Below are 20,541 nucleotides of genomic sequence, written 5' to 3'. Positions count from 1 at the left end.
TTTCTTGCAAGCGTTTCTTTTCACCGACTCCCCGCACCGTTTTTGTTGTCCATAAATGAGTCACTGGTAGATGCCAGTGGTGCATACGGAGGCATAAACAGCTGAGCTCATCCGAAGAATTCATCATCTTCCCCTGAACTAAAGCAGGTGTTTTTGTTCTGAAATCAATTCACACCGTGAATGCATCAAAACATAACAATCTTTTGGCGAAACATTTTTGAAGATACTGACAAGTGGGCCATGCAATTACACTTGTTGCAGTTGAACAAAAGTTGTCGAAGGCTTGGTTATTACCCCTGCCAAAGGGCTGCTGCTGCTATTTTGTTGGTGTGGAAGAAAATTTGTTATGAATTTCATAAGTGATTGTGATGATTGATAATAACTTATTTTTTTCTTTCTGAATGGTTACTTGATTTGCTACTGTAGCCTATTAGTGTGGACCATATCACCTATTTTGTTTCTTTTTCTTAATACTTTTTTTACGGCTGATCCATCTTTATTTTTCTATTGAAGTGGAAACGGGGGAGAAATAATTTCCAGGTTGGTGCTGAGTGGTATTGTTGTTTGGCCTTGGTGGATGTTTGTGCTTTACAAAGTATCATTTGAGCTCAGGGTTGCGGTCTTGGAGCTACAAATATATCAACGTGTTTTAAAAGAAAATGCTTGAAGGATTACCGGTGGCCTAGTGGGAATATATGACCTTGATTAAATGTGAATTGAAAATTCCATATGAAACGATTATCCGTCAGTGTAACCGTAGTGGAAATGAACAAATTGAATGTTGTGATCTGGATGTCAGAACCTGCTAGTTGTTGACATGAGATAGAAAAATCCGCCCAAACAGCCCATCGAATGCTTGGAGGTCACCATTTAATTAGCTGACGGAAGGCATTTCCTATTAAATAATAATTAATGTTTGATACATTTATGCTGTCACTTTTGCTTCTGTAATGTTTTGGTGTTCAGTAAATACATGCACAACGATAATAGATATACACCACTTAAAGGTAAAAGTAATCAGGGGATAGAAAAAAACAATCAAATAAAAAACACTAAATCATAATTGGGCATTTAGAGCTGCTGTGCAAATCTAGCTCAAGAGGCTTGATGAGAAGTAACTGGAACATTATAGCAGAACAAAAAGCAATGCTCTGTGAAATGAGGATGTCCAGACAGAACTAATTCATTATGGCACCATGAGTAACTTCATTTCCTCACATCAAGCCCCATCCTTCCATTATTTCCACTTGTGCTACTTTTATCCACACCTCCACACCAAAGCTTCCCCCTCCCATGTCCACCAAATTCAAAATGTATCTCCATCAAACCACCTGTCTGTCACGTGACTCTACTCGACTGTTTTGGCCTGCCTTCCTGTCACCACTTGCTTTGGCAGCAGCAGCTTGTGTGGCCACTTTTTCTGCTGTACTTGAAATTCATAATTTACTTGCACACATTTACAAACCCACACACACACATTCATGTTGTTTCACACGCAGCTTCCACTGCCCAGGGGCTACTCCAGACTTTAAGCTCCAATTAGCAGAGCCAGAGGCCAAACTAAATCTTAAGGGATACTACGTTAGAGGTGACTCAGACCAAGAACACATTAGCACATATCCAGTACTCACTGTTTGTTTGCGTGCGTGTGTGTGTTTGTTTGTGTGTGAGAGAAACATTTGTGTGTTACAAACAATGAATTAGAAACGTTGACCATTAGCCTTTTCAATGGGGCTTTTAAAAAACAGTTTAGTTGAGTGCAATAAGAAATTAGAATATATTAATTCAAATAAAAAAAAAAATATTGTAACATTTTATCATAACAATAACACAAGATGTTATGATATTGATATGAAAACCTGTTGAGCTATTCCTTTTAAATTTTAATAATTTAAAATAAAGCCCCCCGAAACAAATGTTAAGTCATCCAGCTCTTAATTGTTTTCATAATTATTATCCTTTGTTTTTGCTACTCCGATTGATGATGGATAATAACAGAAATCTTTTCTATGGTCATCAAATAAGCCGCGCTATTGCTTCAAAGTACCAATTTAAAAATTATGATCTACATTATCATTGACTACAAACAAGCCCAACAAGATTACAGAAATATTGTGCATGTTCCTCATTTAGTCTGGTATGCTCTCATTGTACAAGTATATTGTCGTTGGAATTCAACTCGACTGAATGATAAAATCAGAGCATGTTCCGCCTGCCCAGTGTTTCCTCGCTATCATATCGTCCCTCCTCCAGCTCACCAAGGCCAAAGAGCTTGTGTGTGTTTTATGTGCATACTTGTTGTGCGAGTGTGTGCCTGTACCACATAATTGGTCTTGATATCAAAGCCTCATATCTCCAGAGGGTCTCACAAGGCTTCTCAGGCAACCCGGAGAGGACCTGATATCGTAGCGTTTCCCAGATTATCTCCCCTTTGGGACCTGGTGGGTTGAAGGTTGAAACATAGCGGCGGCCATGAAAGTTACGCCTAATCTGTTTTAAGCGTGATAGTGGCATCACTTGAGCCGGTCAATGAAGCAAAATGGCTACCGATAATTTTGTTGTCGTTTTCTCCCTCCACTGCCTTTATTATTATTATTTTTTTTTTTTTTATAAATCAGGATCCCAGCGTCTTTCAAAGAAGCCACGACGGTTAAATCGTCGGCGTTGTTTGGTTGAGTGCGCATTAAAGTATCTCCAGGGGGAGTTATATGGAGGCGTGTTATTCTTGCTGCAGTTCAATGATGCACTATAGGAAAGCGCTACACGCAGAAATGCTGCATTGCCTTCAAGTGATGCTGTTGTGTTGACATAAAACTAGCCTGATGGCTTCTCGGGATACGCTTCACAATGCTCCACTTGTCCCTTACCAATACTTGAGTGCTACACGACCACCTTTCAGCACACTCTCTTTCTCTCTCTCTCTCTCTCTCTCAAGACGAGCCACTTGAGGCGCAAAGTGTGGACATGATGGTCAATGCGAAGTCATACACACCCCACGCACTCACTCCACTCGGCTACCTCCCCTCACTGCTCTCGGGATTGAAAATTACTTGCGGACTTCAAACAGACTTTCTCTCGACAGCCACGCGTCGCCTCTCCCACCTTCTGTCACCTTGCAGGGCCCCCACCTCGCTTTCTTCCTCACTCCTCTTTGCATCTGTCTCTCAAGTCTTCTACCTCAAGCAATCCCTCAGTACACAAGCAAACTTTGACAGGACACACACTTGCTTTTGCAATCCTGTCCACTGCAATAATCAATTGGTATTTTTTGGTTGGGCCAATACGAGGAGAGCTTCCCTTATGTGTGACTAAAATACTCTTTTCTCTCTGATGCTTCTTTTTTAATTGCAATGGATGAAGAAACAAAAAAGCAATCATTTTTTATGTCATCAAAATTGTCAGCCAGTTGCCAGTAGACGCAGTTTTTAGGATTGAATCGTAATTGCCCGGAAAAGCTTTTGCATATTTCCGCCATGTCTGACAATAATGCTGTGTTCAAGGAAGGTGGGGAGTCGGATTATCTCACTCTGATATTCCCAATTTGAGTGTTGGAGTGTAAACAACAAAGATGGCTAATTCTGATAAATTGTTTGTTGTTCATCACAACACATAAACACAAATATATTCTTATAATCTTGCAAATTATATTTTGCTGTTCATGGTGTCCTTTTGTGACAAGAATGTCGATATTTTCATGATTGTATTATTATTTTAATAATATATGGTCAAGTAGTTATGATTACGACAGGAAGGAAAATAATCACTCTTTTCTTCCTCCTGAAGAAGTATTGCTCTAAAATCATTTTGGCTGTGATGAAAGAAAAAATTACAATGCTGGATATTGCTGTCACTCAACTATTTAAAATGATTACCTGTAACCCGAAGCATTTATAGTAGACTGGTTGTCTTAAAGCATAATTTTACTTCATAGCCATTTTAGGTTATGTTTTAATAGAAAATAAAGATCACTTTGCCCCGGAAAACGTGTTTTACTTTCACTATCACATTCCGTTTGAACTTTTATAACATTTTACTGCTCTCTCTCGCTCTCTTTGCCTCTTTCTGGGCGACATCGTTTTGAGGTTGAGGTGTAGGGGCTTATTACAGGAGTAGAACGCCACTTGTATTTATCCTCGACCTTATCTTTCCCAAATGTGCCCGGCCGCAGTCACACATGACCCTGCGCCAAAGCCCAATATTAAGTACTACGGGGCACTTTAAAACCCACACAACCACACACATCCAACCTGTGTGGAGTATCGGGGCGGGGGATACACATCATTTGCTCTACTTGCTCATATATTGTTGCTATATGTTTCGAGGCGTTTCTGCACACATTTGAACCATCCACACCGGAGACTGTATGGCACCCTCTGAAGTTGTCTGCGCTTTGAATTCTACAAAAGCACTTGATTCAAAGTGGGGGGGGGACTATAGCGTGAGCCATGTGCTGCAGGCTGCCAACACTGCATATATAAGCGGTGGACTCTGCAGCCTTCCTGTCTGGCATTTTCTTTTCAGATGTGCGTGCACTTCATCTGCCTTCTCCATTTGACTCTAATCCATCTCAGAGAGAAGATGTATAAAACCTCTTCCAGATTTTTATTTATTTATTTTTTGCATTATGACTGTAAGCATGATTAATGATGCTGGAGTTGAAACTCTGGGTCTTGCTAACTTTCTTTTCAGTTCGTATTATTTATATACTCTACAGTAGCTCTGTCTCTTCTCTGTGCTAACTACTGTGCACATCAGCAAATGAGGTTGTGTTTGAAAATGTCCTACATCGTATGGAGATGTGTACGTGTGGTATATTATGCCGCCAAATCTGCACCGAATGGCCTGGAGCATCCTGAGGGCTTAACTGTCACCATTTGCTCAGGATGGTAATTACAGCACGTAGAGTACAGTACTATTCAATGCAGACACAATAGCACACTACCTCGTCACAGGTGTTAATGTGTGTGTGTGTCACAGTCTCGCTATTGTACTGTGCTATATTTAACAATGCGTTCTAACCTTTTTGTCGTTAATTGTGTTGTTGGAGTAGCTCCATCTTGCTATCTAACGACACAAATCATTAGCATCTTGTTAGATATGCCATTGTGGCTGGAAATTACTTTCAATGCAGAAGACGATTGCTTTACAGATATGCAGGTGCAATCCTAAAGCTTCAAATGATTTACAATTAGTTTACAAACATGATGGCTGCATATAATTTCTGTGCTGAAAATGTGTCAAACTATTTTTTATCGCGTGCTGCATCGTAGTTATATTAACAAATTACAACAGATGATGAACAACTAGTTTTGCAATCAGAGGCTAGTAAAACTGTCCAGATGTTTTGAAATGATGAATTATTGCTAGTAATGTCTTTTTTTTTCTCAAAAGTAAAAACTATTTGCAATTTTAGTTTGACACATTAAGTTGAGTCCCAATTTGCTTTGACGGGCCACATACAATGATAGCGGGGCCATATCTGGCCCTCGGGCCTTAAGTTTGTTCTAAAACCTGAAGCATTTTTACCAATGAAAAAGCAAATATTTTTTCTAGTGACAGATCTGTATCCTTGTTTTCTGTGTATGAGGTCAAATTTCCAGTTTTATGGCAATTTTTACCATTCAATGAAAAAGCAAGTATTCTTATTTTCTGTGTACGAGGTCAAATTTCAAGTTTTATGACAAAAGGAATCAGCAGGAATTAGCAACACATTGGCATGTATCTGACAACCTGCAAATACATTATTTTCATGTGGGAAGATTTTTTTTTTAACAAACAACAGGAGGGCATTGTGCATAAATTGACCGTCTGACACATTTGGGCTGAGTCAAGAACGCAGGCGGAGATGGCGCGCTTTGACGCTTATATGACCTGCAAAATCGAGTCGGGACACACAATTGCAAATGCACATTGGTGCATCTGTTTGACAAAAATCCCACAAGACACGGCACTGACTCGCATTGGTGTTCTACTTGCCTTGCAGAGAGCAGCCTCACTGTCTGACACGTTAGCTGTATTTGAGCTTTGAAGGGGATTTAGAGTCTGTGCAGGCAGGTGGTCTTGGATTAAAGCGTGGAGAAAAAGTGTTTTTGCAGAGTGCAACGCGCCCAGACACACTGATGTAAGGAGAAGCGCAGGGATGTCAGTGGAGGTGGTGGAATGAGAAGGAAAACTATGTATGTCCTGGGATCAGACTAGGGGGAGGTTGCTATGGTTACCATTTGAGGAGGCGAGGAGGATGGCGGAGCTGGAAAAACTACACTTGGCTATATGCCCACCTGTTAAGCATTTTGCAACCCTGTATTAGTTACGGCATTGGAAAAACAATCTGTTGGAGATTGCTGACAAATTACTTTAATTAGAGTGCATCACTTCACATCTCCACAAATTGAATTAGATGCTGACACCATAATAACGTCGCTTATATATTTCTTCGCAGTGCTTAATGTCACGGACGCTATCCACGATGCCCATATGTCTTATAATTTTTTCCTCCCCGCTCCATTTGAGATACTCTGTAAAACCTCCAGAGCAAATGTGGCATGCCCAGTCTGAAATGCATCGGATGTTGTATGTCAAAAATGACATGCTTGCAAAGAAGGAGGAAGAATTGGGCGAGAGTGACATCCACCAGCCAAACATTAATAATGTAACACATTTCAAAGCTGTTTCCCACTGGGAAAAACAACATTATTTTACCTGTGGCTTGTCTGACAGGCTGTACCAAAGCTGACAGAAATGCATTCTGGGATCGTACAGGAGTGTGTTGGTGTTTCCGAATGTGCGAGATCTGTCATTTCTTTATAAGTACAGCTTGGTGGTGCTGGCATGTGACGCTTCACTCTAGCCCCTGCTAGACAACCATGCACACGCGTGCACGCGGTCTCCTTTTCTTACCGCTGCCAATCACAATACCTGCAGTGCTTCCTCTGCACTTCAATCTTTTGCTGCTATTCGACATGCAGCGCTCCATTTGTCCATTTCCAAACAACACAACACCACATCAGGGAGGTAATAAAGCGGAAATAAGGGTAATAGCATCGGAGGTATGGATGTGAGAGAGTGAGGGTATGGTCAACCTAACTGCATTTTTATTCTACAGCTACATACAGTAAATATCCTGTCTGCTGTCAAATGACTTTGTCAGAGTCCCAAAGGGCTGGAGGATCCTGAGGATAATCGCATTGCCCCCTTCCGTTGGTGATTTTTCACCAACTGCACTGTTTTTTATGCTTTTTCCATCTGCTCTGTCCTCACACTTTAATGTCTCCCAGTGTGAGGATTGTGACTTAATTTGTTTTCAAAATGTGTCACATTATATGTTTGATTTTAACCTTGGGAGATGGTTTAAGGCTTCACATAAGAATGATGTCAAGTGTGCGTTTATTGCAGTTTTGTGGATAGTTTGAACTGAATGTATCTATCTTTGTAACATTACGTTGTAGCAACTGATAAAATACAGTGGGAAGGAAGTGTGGCACAATGTGGCCGATAGAATAAAGAGTAAATATGTGCATCGCAGTATTGTAGTGACCAGCATGTTTAAATGTCTTCCAGTGGATGACTTCATAATAATAATAATAATAATAATAATAATAATAATAATAATGTGAGAGATTTATTTTTTCCCTAATTTTCCTATTTTAAATATGTTTGAAATAAAGATATATCAATTCAATAATAATAATATAAAATAATAAAATAAATGATAAAATAATAATGCAGTTTCTTGGTTTTGTGCCGTTTGAATAAACATGTTTGACACTTCAGTGTCTGCCTGTATTTAAAATGCAAATTCCCAGGTATCTCTACGCATTTCAACAACAAAACATTGGTAATATTTTTGCATTCTGAATTACAGTTAGCCTTTTTGCATGATGCTCATTTTCCCTGGTTATGAAGTCAAACACTACTCTCCCTAATTCAAAATGTTATTTTAAGGTACAGTTGGTACATAATATTGCTTTAATGGTAGCATATAAAGAGCAGTTACGACGCAGCACAGCACAGATACAAAGTGTATAAAACAGCTGGGCATAAAGCTCTTGGTAATTCTACCAGTGGAGGCAAACAAGTAATGGGTGTCGACTTGTGGTACAAGTCTCCCTGCTAACAATCTCTGAATGCAATTCATCACATTGATGTTGTCCTGCTCATTATAAAGTGAAGTATTGAGTGCTACTTTTTCAAAGATCAGTGAACGGACAACTTTGTGTGGTCTTGCTTTCCTGTAATTGTAGGCTTCTATTCTTGCTATAATTAGTTGTAGGACTTTATCAGAAAAAACATGGGCCGTTGAAGGTTGTGGTTTGATTTTGAGTGTTTTATTTAAAATCTTTGGTCTCGAGCGTCTGTCCCCACATAAGGCTCTTTTTAATAGGCACAGAACCTCTACTGGGTTGCCATGACTCTTCTCAGTGTTTACGTTTTACCGTTGGCATATGCTGATAACACAAACTACACCATTTTATTAGGTATTCAGTCAAAGATTTAATTAGCCAGAAGTAAAGACAGTTTCTTTATCTAATAAATAATTAAGCAAGTTATTTAGTTTTAATAGGAAGGGAGAAGGATCTAAAAATAAATAGAACATTATTAATTATTGAATTTAACTAAAAAATGTAAATAAAATTATTATTATAACTTAATTCTTAAAAGTTTTTACTCAACTGTACACTATATGTAGACTAATATAAAACAACTGCTTTCCACTCTTGTCTATTTTAGCAAGTATGTAGAGCCCAAAATAAACAGCATTTTTTGGTCTTCGTTATTTTTTTGTTTGCATGTTCGTTCCAACGATGCGGGATGATTTTCCCAGTTGCCCACAACCATACTTTAAAATGGAAAAGAAGCAAACGGTAGTATATAATCGTTCCATTCCACACTATGTGTTTACCATGTCCATACTATGTTCTATTTAAATGTTAATTCCAAAGACTTTGTGCGTCACTCACTCCCAGACAACTCTTTCAACTCATGATTATCTTCCAGCTCTCACTTATGCTGTAATTATATAGTTCCTCAACACATCTGTACGCAGGCAACTGACACCAATACGCACATGCACGCGTGCACACACAAATATTTATTCCATTTTTTTGTTGTTGTGCTTCCCTCTCACCACACACACAGGCATCAAACATGGGCACACTTGCACGCACACAGGCACGCTCCATCAGCAGCTCCGTCAGCCTCATCAAATCATTAGTCAGTTATGTTCATGTGAGGAAGCGAGAGGCAGAGACGGAGTGAAGGCAGGCCTGCCAAACAAAGTGAAAAAACATCACACATGATAACAGCAGCAGCAGCAGCACCCATTGCAGAAGCGTAGCTCTGTCTTCGCCTGTCTGCCACAGCTCAGCTTTGTTGCTAGTTTGTTTGTGTGTGTTGCAGGGAAGAAAGCCAGCAGGCAAGGCTGTAGCTGTATCCAGGCCACTGCCTTGTTTTGATGTGGTCATGCTAATTAAAAAAAAAAAAAAAAAAAGGGGGTGGGAGCTTTTATGCCAACACCAGGCAACGCACGGGAGAAACAGATTGAGCCATTTCCACTGTTGAAAGAACGTTCAAGAAAGGCGGATGGATACATGTGTGCACGTTAAATTCATCACAAGGGCGAAACGCGACTCGTAAATTTTTGCTGGATGAACACATCAGGAGATAAGGAGGAAGTGCAGAGGACATAAGGGAGTCATTTTTGGATATGACTCAGACAACTGGCTCAGACCAACTGTGACGTCAGCACAGGCTTGACTAAAGATGGAGGGAATGAGGGGGTGGTGGAGGAGTTGGAGGGGGGGGGGGGGTGGCAATGTAGATGATGCTCCGGGGGAGATTTGGAACGCAAACGATATTAAGGAGAACACACTGTGGGCCAGAAAGGAATCGGGAATAGGAAGTCAAGCAAACATGTCTGGGGAGGGAAGCTGCTGCAAAGTGAGTTTAAGACTGATAAACAGACAGATGGAATGAGAGACAAAGATGAGCGGAGGGAGAAGAATAATTCTCTGGCAGGAAGGATAAAGGCAATGGCAGTGAGAGAAATTGGTTTATGATCTTGGCTTAGGCAGCGTGTAGAGAAGAGAGAGATAAAGGAAGATGGTGCAGACAAAAATAGAGAGGAAAGGAGTGATAGCGCAGAGAGTGATGGAGCAAGCAGCAAAGATTATGTCAAATCTTTGCTCTATACCCTCTAATTAAAATAGTAGTGAAAAACCTTGAGTGTTTTATGACTCAGCCAAGAAAGTTCAAGGACCTGAGCTGTCAAGAAGTCGAAATAAACATGCTCATACGTATTCAAGATGTTCTCCCTTTTGGCACTCTCCAAACTTTATTTGCATGTTCTATTTCTTCTGCATTATTGTTTATTTAATGCGGGTCAACTGTGATTGCAATGAATACTTTTTTTTGATGGAATAAAGTTAGAGACACTAAAACTGATGAAATATGGATGTTCATATGAAGATTTGACTGGCTATCAAACAGGTGAGAAGAGGCTCAACAGGTTGATGCCATCATAACTACAGGAGCATTTGTTCAGCTTGGAGGTCGTTAAACGAGACTTTTTTTTTTTTTTCTCACTTGTGTGGGCCAATCATTTGAGTCCAATCAGTCAGTATTCACAGCCAACTTGCAATGGGGTGTCCCATCTAACCCCCCCCCCCCCTCCCCGCCGCAACTATACACATACACACTTCGACACCAGCAGTCTGCAACTCGCAGCGGTGACAGGTGACCGATGATGAAGGCACCGGGGCAAGAAATTAAAAAGCAGAGATGCGAGACAAAAGAGGGGAGGCTGAGCGGTGTGAGGACTGCAGGGTATTGTTATTAGAATATGACAGACATTTGCAACAAATAGAGTTTTAGACCTGTTAGAGTGCTAAAACACCGGCAGAGATGCGACGGTCAGTAACAAACGCAAACCAGATCAGATAATAGTTCAGTGTTCTCCGCGAATATTGAAGTCAAAATTAAATTAGTTTTCATGCATATTTCATGATATGCAAATGACACAATGGCAGCGTAGCAAAAGAGACTTGAGGCGGGTTTGACACGCTCATTAAAAATATCTCAATGGGAAAAATCAGAATGATTTTAATGTAAATGTCGCCTGTTTGACAGGTGCACAGAGGGAAAGACTGAGGAATGGAACAGTTGTACTAATTGAAAGAAAATATTCACTAGAGGAAAGAAGTACCTCCTCATCTGATTTAAAATAGGTTTTCTTTGTGTATCCCAAGTCATGCACATTTTTCTTTCAAATAGTTTTACTAATTATTTTTAAGACTCGGCGTTCCTATTTGATGCCTGAACTGATGGTAAAAATCCAACCAATCATTATTGATTATGAGGACTGGCTTGCAAACATTTTCATTTAAAAGGTCAGAGTTACCCTTTCAAAATGTTGTTTCAATATTGACACATACACCACAAGCATACAAACCGTAGACGTCGAAATACACACTGCAATTTGAAATCCGTGTTAACAAGAGCGAGAAATATTTTTCACGTATCGGAGGAGAGAGCCCCCCCCTCCCCCTTGATGATTGAAATTCATTATCTGGAGTGTGTGTCAAAACACTCTTAAAGCCGTAACTTATCGTTACCGCAGACACGCAATCCAAGAGGTGAAGGGAGCTCGTCTTAGTATTTTTCCTTGTGTGGACTACAATGGACTTCTTAAAAACACACACATAAAGAAATGTCTACACAATAAAAAGGTGGCATATCAAGGCTTGTGCACACAAACACACGATAACAGACGTGTCCTTCAGAGCGCGTGTAGACTACCTGTGTGATTTCCTCTATGCTTTTGTCAATTTAAAGGTTCTTTTCATGCATTGTGTGTGTCGGTTGATGTGTTATATTGCTTGAGTGCTTGCAATATATTTGATTTAACACTACAGTATGTCAAGGTCTGTGTACGTTTGTTTACAAGACAATATGTGTTTGCCTCTCTGTGTAGATGCAACAACCGTACCCAGTGTGCTGTAGTGGCCGGCCCAGATGTTTTTCCTGATCCGTGTCCTGGAACATACAAGTACCTGGAGGTCCAGTACGAATGTGTTCCTTATAGTAAGTATGATTCTTTTTAGAATATAAAATGTGGATTAGCCATTGTTACGGTGGTGCTTAAACGCATCGCAACGCCTTATGAATGAATGACCTTTATATATTTTCGAACAATATAAATAAAAAGTAAATTACATTCGAAAGTAAGAAAAGAAGAAATTCAAATAATAAAATAATAGATCATACAGTAGACTTGTAAATATTGACATCCATCAAAATTCTTCTGCTCTGCATCACTGAGATATTTATCATACGTATACGGTTAATGCATTTTTTTTAAATAAAAATTTTAGGTGGCAAAGAATAAAAATTTACACACAAACCCGCACATATACACATACATTCATATATAGATACTATTGGAAAAAATGTCCGTCAATTTATGTTATATGGTGTTGTCGGCATCTGTTAAATGTAACTGATGAAGTAATTATAACATAACAGTTACTTTTAATATCAAGTAATCAGTCAAGTAACTTAGTTACATTTTCAAGGTAGTTGTGCACTAATTGTTGTCCCGACAACAATAAATAAACTTTCAACAAAATTTCCCACAATTGTTCGGACACTTAGCAATTGTGTCCAAGCAATCTTTTTATTTTATCAGAGGTGGAACAACATGAGAAGCAGTGCCCTAACCCTCGACACCACTTCAAAATACGATAGCAATATATATAATAAAACAATGGTAAATTTATCAAATACTTATCTGACAATGTGACAATTAACTTTATAAGGGCAGGCTTTTTTTAGGCACCTCTTACTGTATATTAGAAGTGGGTGAATAAAGCTCGAAGTCGAAATCCAACTATCGGGGAAATGTCTGGTATTAATCCTCAACCCAAAAATCCAGATTAATTCATAAGGATGTGGATTTATCGTGCGGTGAAGGAAAATGAGGACGGCTCAATGCTCACTGGGAAAGGTCCGAGGGAGGGAAGTATGAGAAGTCGAATGATGACAGATGGCCGCATGAACTTTGACCAAGTGATAACAGTCTAGGAGGTTGTATCCACTGGAGTGAAACCTTCCTGGGACATGTGTGAAACGTTCTTTTTCTTCTTTCAACATACTTTCTTCCAAATCTGGGTTCCAGCTTTAGGCTCAGTGAACGTTGGGGAGTTCAAAAGAAAGTCTTGTGGTTTGAAGACATCTATTTGTCCTTGATGTTTCCTGTCACATTTAAGCTTTGAGGGTTTGTCCAACGGCACAGTTTTAACCACAACTTCTGTTTTAGTTTTATGGCGCGATTGTGAATGGATTCCATCCGTGCTTTACTTTCTAACACAAGAGGTTTTAAAAGTAGCTCCCACAACCCAGATGGATTTGATTTTTGCCATATGTCAAAAAAACGAGACAACGGCGCACCATGTTGGAACAAAAACAATTGAATCACAAACAAATTCAACATCAATCTGGACTCACATGGAATGAGATGGAAAGTATAATTTTGTTGTTTTTATGCAGCAACCCAAACTGCTTTTGATTTAAATCAAAGTCCATAATGCTACAGCTACAATTGTACAATGACTGCAAATTTGAGAGCTGCGACAATTTTTAGTCAAACAATTACAACAAAAAAAACACATTTTGTATTATTCCCGTGAATGAGAACACATCAAACAACTATTCTGGGGTTAGATTTTGGTTGCGGTCAGAATGCATTACGTCTCCTTTAATGTAACACAAATGCACGCGTGTCCTTTGAACGTTTCCCAAAGTGCTACAGATATCAGATACTTCTTTGGAGTCTTTTTCTGAGCGAGCCTTGACACCCAAGTCCGTCCAGCGGCCAAGGTGATTGCCCACTCTGAAGCATTCAATTATGTCTGGCTAAACGGCTCTTGCCTGCCGTCTAGAATGACCAGCAGATTAAATAATATGACTATCGGAGCCCTCTCTGGAGCAGATGGAACCACAACCTGATACCCGCTTAATGCCCAACCGTTCATGGCTCCACTCGACCACACACATGCAAAGCTTTAAAACTGGGTGTGTGCTTGTTTTTTACTCGGATCTTCATCTTGTACACTGTGAATAGTGCATTTTAGTTTCGACATAAAATTCAGCAAGAAATATATATTCCATAACTAAGTAAAAAAATCAAATAAAAATTATCCAAATTCCTAACCTCTATCCATGAAGCCATTTTAATCAATCAGCTGTATGAATCAATCGTAGCTACACACTTTATTTTCGTATGAAATAAAAATAAGATGAACAAATGATTTGTATTATCGGCAGATGTACGAAAACTTTTGTGATGGTGGTCATGTTACACAAAGCCTCTCTATTTATTGCCCAAAACTTTTGTATGGAGGTTTTGATGTGCCACTCAACTTTTGTTTTAAACAAGAAAACCTCTAGCAGGACTCACACTCAAATGCCCTCCATCGAGCCCTCACATTGTATCCTTCGAATATTTATGAAATCAATTTGCTTTGAAAGGCGCAATAATGTCTGAAGCTTGGAATAAGATACTCCTGTCCAAAGATCCAGCCGTCTTTGATCAAGCCGCCGCGCTTGACATAGCAAATCAATGTTGTCAGCGGCTTTGTTGGCGAGATAAATTTTACGAGACATTAAGCAGTGAAATATCTCCAAATTGTTGCTGTAAATCAAGACCGATCAATGAAAAGAAGGCCCTTTTGTGAAATATGTGTCAGTGGTCTTCAACTCACGCCTTTCAAAAACACTCGCAAACCAACAGGTGGTCATATTTACATCTAAAAGCAGATTTGGCTGATGCTGTGAGCTTAATTCAGCAATATGCATGCATGCGGCGATACTTTATTCGCAGGAGAAAAAAACATTAGAAACATCTCTCTGTGTAATGCGGTGCAGTTCCACATCACAATAAATAACAGAAAATACCAAGCTTATTCCGCCCGAAAATTCAATCGAGGCATCGGGGAAGGATACTCTTCTTGGTTGTTAAAAACATTTATGTAAAGTTTTAAATTCTAAATGGGGAGTTCCTTTTTTTTACGACTCTGAATGGTGCCGGTTGTTTTTATTCTTGTTGCCACGTTTGGCTGGCGAATGGTCGTTTTGCATAAACAGTAGGAGAGTCAGTCACTTGGCTTGTAGCGAAACGGCTCATTAGGTGACACTTGACTTGGAGACATTCTTTGCAGGAGAGATGTCAGAACATTACTGTAAACTGACAATAATGGATATCTGTTATCCTCTTCTGTTCGAAGAACTGAAGATGCATTTTTTTCCTTAGCGGGAAAACAACTAAGAACGGTTCAGTTGCCTCGGTTCGACTATTTGTTGATATCATGAGCTGGATGACAGATTCTGCAGATGTATAATATTGGTACAATCAAATTAATTTTAATGCAAATTATAAATTACATTTAATGCAACAATCATTTTGACAGCGGGGGTAGTCATTTTTGCTACACAGGACGTACTGTGACATCATAAAAATTGAGACAGCATGTCATTAAAAAGAAATGTGGAGCAACAACATTATTCAAAAACACAATCTACTATAATTTCCACCCCACTTGTCAATTTATTGTCAATAAAGAAATGACAATTGACCAATGAGAGGACAGAATCATATTTAGGGCAACTCCATGCAAGCATGACTGTACTGTAACCGAAAAAAAAATTGTGGAAAAAGAAAATCATTGAAAAATACAGTTTGGACTAGGGACGGCCGTTTGACTAAATGTCCTTAATCAAAAACGGACTCATAGAGATGGCAGAAATCCTAAGCAATGTGTTTTCCCAATCCGCTGTTTTAACAATCAAAGAAATGGATTGTTCCAAAAGAAAAAAATCCCTTTTAGACCACACACTAGCTGAGACTGAATTCAAAGTGCCTCTGCTGAGGACTGCACTCAATTTTGCCAAGACACAACTCAACAACATTGATTGCCATCCATCATAATCAATTCATTGATCAATTATGCCCATCTCTTTGTACGGCCCAACAATTAAATCAACCAACTGCAGTGGAAACCAGGCTTTAAATTGTACGCATGTACCCAAAGTTGTGGGGAGTTAGTGCAGACCTCCCCCATGCATTAAATGCAGTGAAAGCGCTCTATCTGCAAAGTGCGAGCACTTGACCCCTGGCGATCTCCTCTGAAACCATCTGGTGGTAATCAGAGCTTGATTATGAGCGTCGCTCCAATGAGACGCCACTTCACGCCGGCGTGCACCTTCCCCGGGCTCCCGAGGTTAAAGTAGCGGCAGGTACGCTCGCCTCTCTGCGGACGCCGTAAGCAAATCACAAAGACGGTTGTAAAACAGGTAATTACATTATGTACGGTTGAGTTTTCAGGGAAATTTGCGCCATCATCGCAACCCCTCTTTTTGGCTTGAAGTACTATCTCAACTCTTCATCGGTCTTCGCTGCTCTGCTGGATTTTGGCGGTTTTCCAGAGCGAAAATCAAGTGCTCTCCCCTCCTTTTGGCTCCTGCTTTCTCCGGCTCTCTGCGGTATGAGTGTTTGACAGTTGCATATGCCAATCGAGCCAGAAAGCTTTGGCCGACATTTACCAGCGCTATTGTACAGTAAATACTGGCAGGAAGCAGTGCAGGCCCACTCAAAAGATCTACCGTAAATTCCTGTCATTCAGACTCAAAATTTTCCCCTGAAAAATATGTTCCCAATATTGTACAAGGGTCCAGCATTTTTCTTATATTGTTCTTGTCACAAGGCGACTAAAAGTACTTCACAGTATTAAAACTATAACACTTAAAAGCAATTCCAAACAAAAGATTTAAGGACATTTTAAACAAGGTAAAAAAAAAAAAAAAAAAATCAAAAGTAGTTCACTAAAAACTACATCCGGTTTCAAAACATGCTTTTAAAAGTATTCATAGACTTTAATCACAGAAAAGCGTATATTACAATTTTTTAAAATCAGATCTGAAATGATTTACATTATTGGTGTCATACGCAAAACCCGGGGGCCAGATACGGCCCGCCACATGAGTTTATGTGGCCCGCAAAGACAAATTGTGTCATGTGTCAATACTAAAATTACAAATTGTCTTCACTTTTAAAAAAAATAAAGAAGTTGCTCCCAATTTTTATCACATCCATCTTTTTAAAATATTTGAACATGCACACATGCACGGATATGCTGAATCTCCGCCACAATACACAACATATTTATATCAATACATCCATTGCTTCATTCATGTTCATCCATCAAAAGCACTTGGGATCATCTCTACCATTTTCTTCCCCATCATCATCTCAGTGGCTCTCCAATTGCACTTATGAAGCCATTAGTCTACATTTAGCGTATTAATCAGAAAAAGCTAGTGATATGTTACGCAATACCCATACTTTCTTTTTTAAACAATAGCGATTGGCACGGGAGGAAAGCTAATTAAAAGATAAAATCACCTTCTTGTCTGTCCAATTAAAGACTTCCGTCAAATTGGACTCTTGGAAGAATTCCATCATGATGACATGAGAAGCCCTATTTCTGTGTGCGCCTGTGAACGGGTGTGCGTTTGAGTGTTTTCAACACCAAGCAAAGGGAAGATGGAAAAGGAACCAAAGGAACAGAGGGAGAGAGCGAAGGAGGCAGACTGACAGCCGAAACAGCGATAGAGAGAAATAGGTTAGACAAGGCCAGCAGACAAAGAGCAGAAATAGGGAATTAACTGATAAAACACGCGTGGAGAGGTGGACAGTCTCTGGGATGGAAGAAATTGTAGAAAAGCAGGGAATGAAATGGCAGAATGTCAGGTGAGGAGAAGCAGGCTGAGAAAAGAAATGAGATAATAATGAAGTAAGAGACCAAAGAAAAAAAAAAAAAAAAATGCCCGTAATTGACCTTGGGCTATAGCAGGCTGATTGGAGATTAGAGATAATCGTGGTAAGGCTTCTGTCACCACCAGTCTGCACAAGGACACACACACAAACACGCGCGTGCCCCGCGGCGCACTGTCTTTCTGCACAGTCCGATACATCCTTAATAAAGCATACGTTTTCAATAAAAATGCTAATTATCTTCACACCGCTGCGAAGTAAGGTGAACATCGCTACTTCGTCGGTGTGTGGGTATAAAAAAAAAAAAAAAAAAGAAAAAAGGGACAGGAAAGCATCAATAAACTAAGCATTCTCAAAGCATTAGTATTATTTCATAATGTATCAGTTTATTATTAATTATGTTATTTTGGGTGAATATATAATAGAAATTAGAGCAACTCTTGAAAGTAATACAGACCTTAGCGACTGTAACCTACTTACGCAATCTAAGAGCTGTATCAAATTTACAAATAATAATTACAGTCTGTTTTCATTGTTTTTTTTTATTCATTTATTATTATTAATTGCCTTTTTTACAGAAGTGGCTATCAAACTCCTGTTTCAATTCCAGCATTAAACTGAATAATGCTGTCCAAAGAAGCTGTGCCATAGCAGGTGCAGTTGAAGCGGAAATTTCCATAGCTGACGTCATGCCTTTTCTTAAAATACAATCCAGAGTTAAACTTAGATGCAGTCAAGTGCGCTCCAATTTTCCTCTTCTGCTTCAAGACCTGATTCATCAACAATCAGATACACATGCACACACACACCAATGTAAAATTCCTAACAGTGATTTGTGTCATCATTACTATACGTGTCCATTTTTTGGCCAGATTACTTGTAGTGTTTTTTATTTTGCTTTTAACCTTGAGAAAAAAAAAACTCAGTTTCAGTATGTGTAGTCAATCTGCTCTACTGTGAACACAAAAATATGAAGCCTGTGATTCATGACAGAGGTTTTACTGCCCTTTCCTTGAAATTACAAGGAGGGATGTCTGGAAATTTCCCCACACTGAGCTCACTGATTGAGAGGTCCTCTAATATGGCAACACAAGAAGTAGCAATACAAATTGAACGGCATTTGTATGACATTTGGTGTGCCATTTGCAACATTTGTTGCGGTTTTCATTTGTCAAATGCAACCTTGAAGCAGGCACATTTCTCACTTTTCGAAGGCTATGAAGGAACTGCAGTTGAATCAAAGTCCTTGTTCACTGTGGTGATTTGCCATCCATACTTATGCAGCCAACGAGTGTCATATGGGCATCCAAGAGTGTGTGTGAGATTTGTCATTCCATCATCCCATCTCGTTTCATATGCATACACAAGCTTTATCTCAGACCTCCTGCATGACTAAAGTGGGACTTCAGAAAACAAATGCAACACAAGGCCTACATTTTTTCAAAAGGGGCGTGGGTGTCCTTGTTTTCTTTGGTTTGTTTCAAATATAGTTTCTCTCCCAAAAAATAAATGCTAAAAAGGCAAATCTAAAAACTACAAATCTGATTGAGGGAGAAGAAATATGTAGCTATCATGGATGTTTTATAATGGCATATATAAAAATAAATATCGATAGATCGATAGATCGATAGATCGATCGATAGATAGAAATTATTAAATAAATAATGCTTGCTCTCTCTCTCTTTCTCAAAACCATTTTTTTTTTTTTTTAACTTCAACACCATCGCTTTACTAGCTAAGCCGCACCAGTTTCCATGCATTTTTCATGAGCTAGTGATTTAACTGTCGCATACGTGTTTCCATATGTTTCTGCATGTCACACGTGTTTGTGCGTGCTTACGAGTTTTGTCTTTAATGTATTAAATGTATGGATGCAATGAGATGCGTCGTACCCTTGGGCTGTAAAAAAAAAAAAAAAAAAAAAAGTGGTCCAAAGTCCTTCCAAATGTTTTACCTTGAAAGCATCATCCGTGCCTCCGCTCTTCTTCTGCTCTCAGGGGAGCAGTTCCATTCAGCAGGTAGCTAACGGTCTTGAAAGACACAAGGGGAACTGCTTGCAGGATTAGGTTTCTGCTATGTTCACAAGACACTCATCCCCCCCGCCCCTCCCCGCACACACAAGGGACTAAGGTGGAATGGAATTCATATGTTTTTAAGGCTCTAAGCAAGTGTGCACATTTCACTGAGGGGGCGACATGAATAACCCTCAGCCAAAGTGAGCTCTGAGGAGAGTGCTTTGAATATAATAGAGAGGGAATTGCTTTGTTGGGAATGGAGCAAAGCAGCACAATCAGCGTGATCCCACACATCTGAACAATCACACACAAAGAGTCCTACAGTGGAGGTGACGTCCACTAGGCATTAACTCGCCGCCGTGCTGCACGAGCGGGTTTTAGTGCTTCAATATCAGTTGGTGCATTGAAATGGACTCCCAGTAATCGCAGCCGTTGTTTTTGACTCTCTTGTTAGTAGCATACATTAAAAACTTGTATCCTCATTTCATACTTCTGCATTATCTACGCTGTATGATAATTAATACCTGCACTAATAGGTGGACTTCTCTGCTTAGGCAAGATGAGTGTGTTATATATGACCATGAGTCTTTTTGACGACAAAAATAAAATGAAAATAATAGCACGCGTGAATAGAAACAGTGTGAAAAATAAGACAATTTTATTCCTATTGTGACCAATTAATGGACATCAGCCAGCATGTGT

At 39.5% G+C, this 20,541-nt stretch overlaps 2 protein-coding genes across 14 annotated transcripts in view; one reads left to right on the top strand and one right to left on the bottom strand.

Annotated features, from left to right (window-relative positions):
• Positions 1–20,541, bottom strand: part of LOC148399406 (multiple PDZ domain protein) — a 150,665-nt gene that overhangs the window by 71,701 nt on the left and 58,423 nt on the right. The window lies entirely within an intron of this gene.
• adgrl3.1 (adhesion G protein-coupled receptor L3.1) overlaps positions 1–20,541 on the top strand; it is a 114,005-nt gene that overhangs the window by 40,256 nt on the left and 53,208 nt on the right. For all 13 annotated transcript variants that reach the window (XM_088373944.1, XM_088373943.1, XM_088373951.1 and 10 more), the window contains exon 5: positions 11,969–12,078. In XM_088373944.1, coding sequence (XP_088230070.1) covers positions 11,969–12,078 — 110 coding nt within the window. The remainder of the gene's footprint in view (positions 1–11,968; positions 12,079–20,541) is intronic.

Source organism: Syngnathus floridae, chromosome 4, assembly GCF_059516105.1.
Source record: "Syngnathus floridae isolate MCC-2025c chromosome 4, RoL_Sflo_1.0, whole genome shotgun sequence".
NCBI classification, from domain to species: domain Eukaryota; kingdom Metazoa; phylum Chordata; class Actinopteri; order Syngnathiformes; family Syngnathidae; genus Syngnathus; species Syngnathus floridae.
The sequence above is the reverse complement of the archived record's forward strand: the minus strand, read 5'-3'. Positions and strand labels throughout refer to the sequence as shown.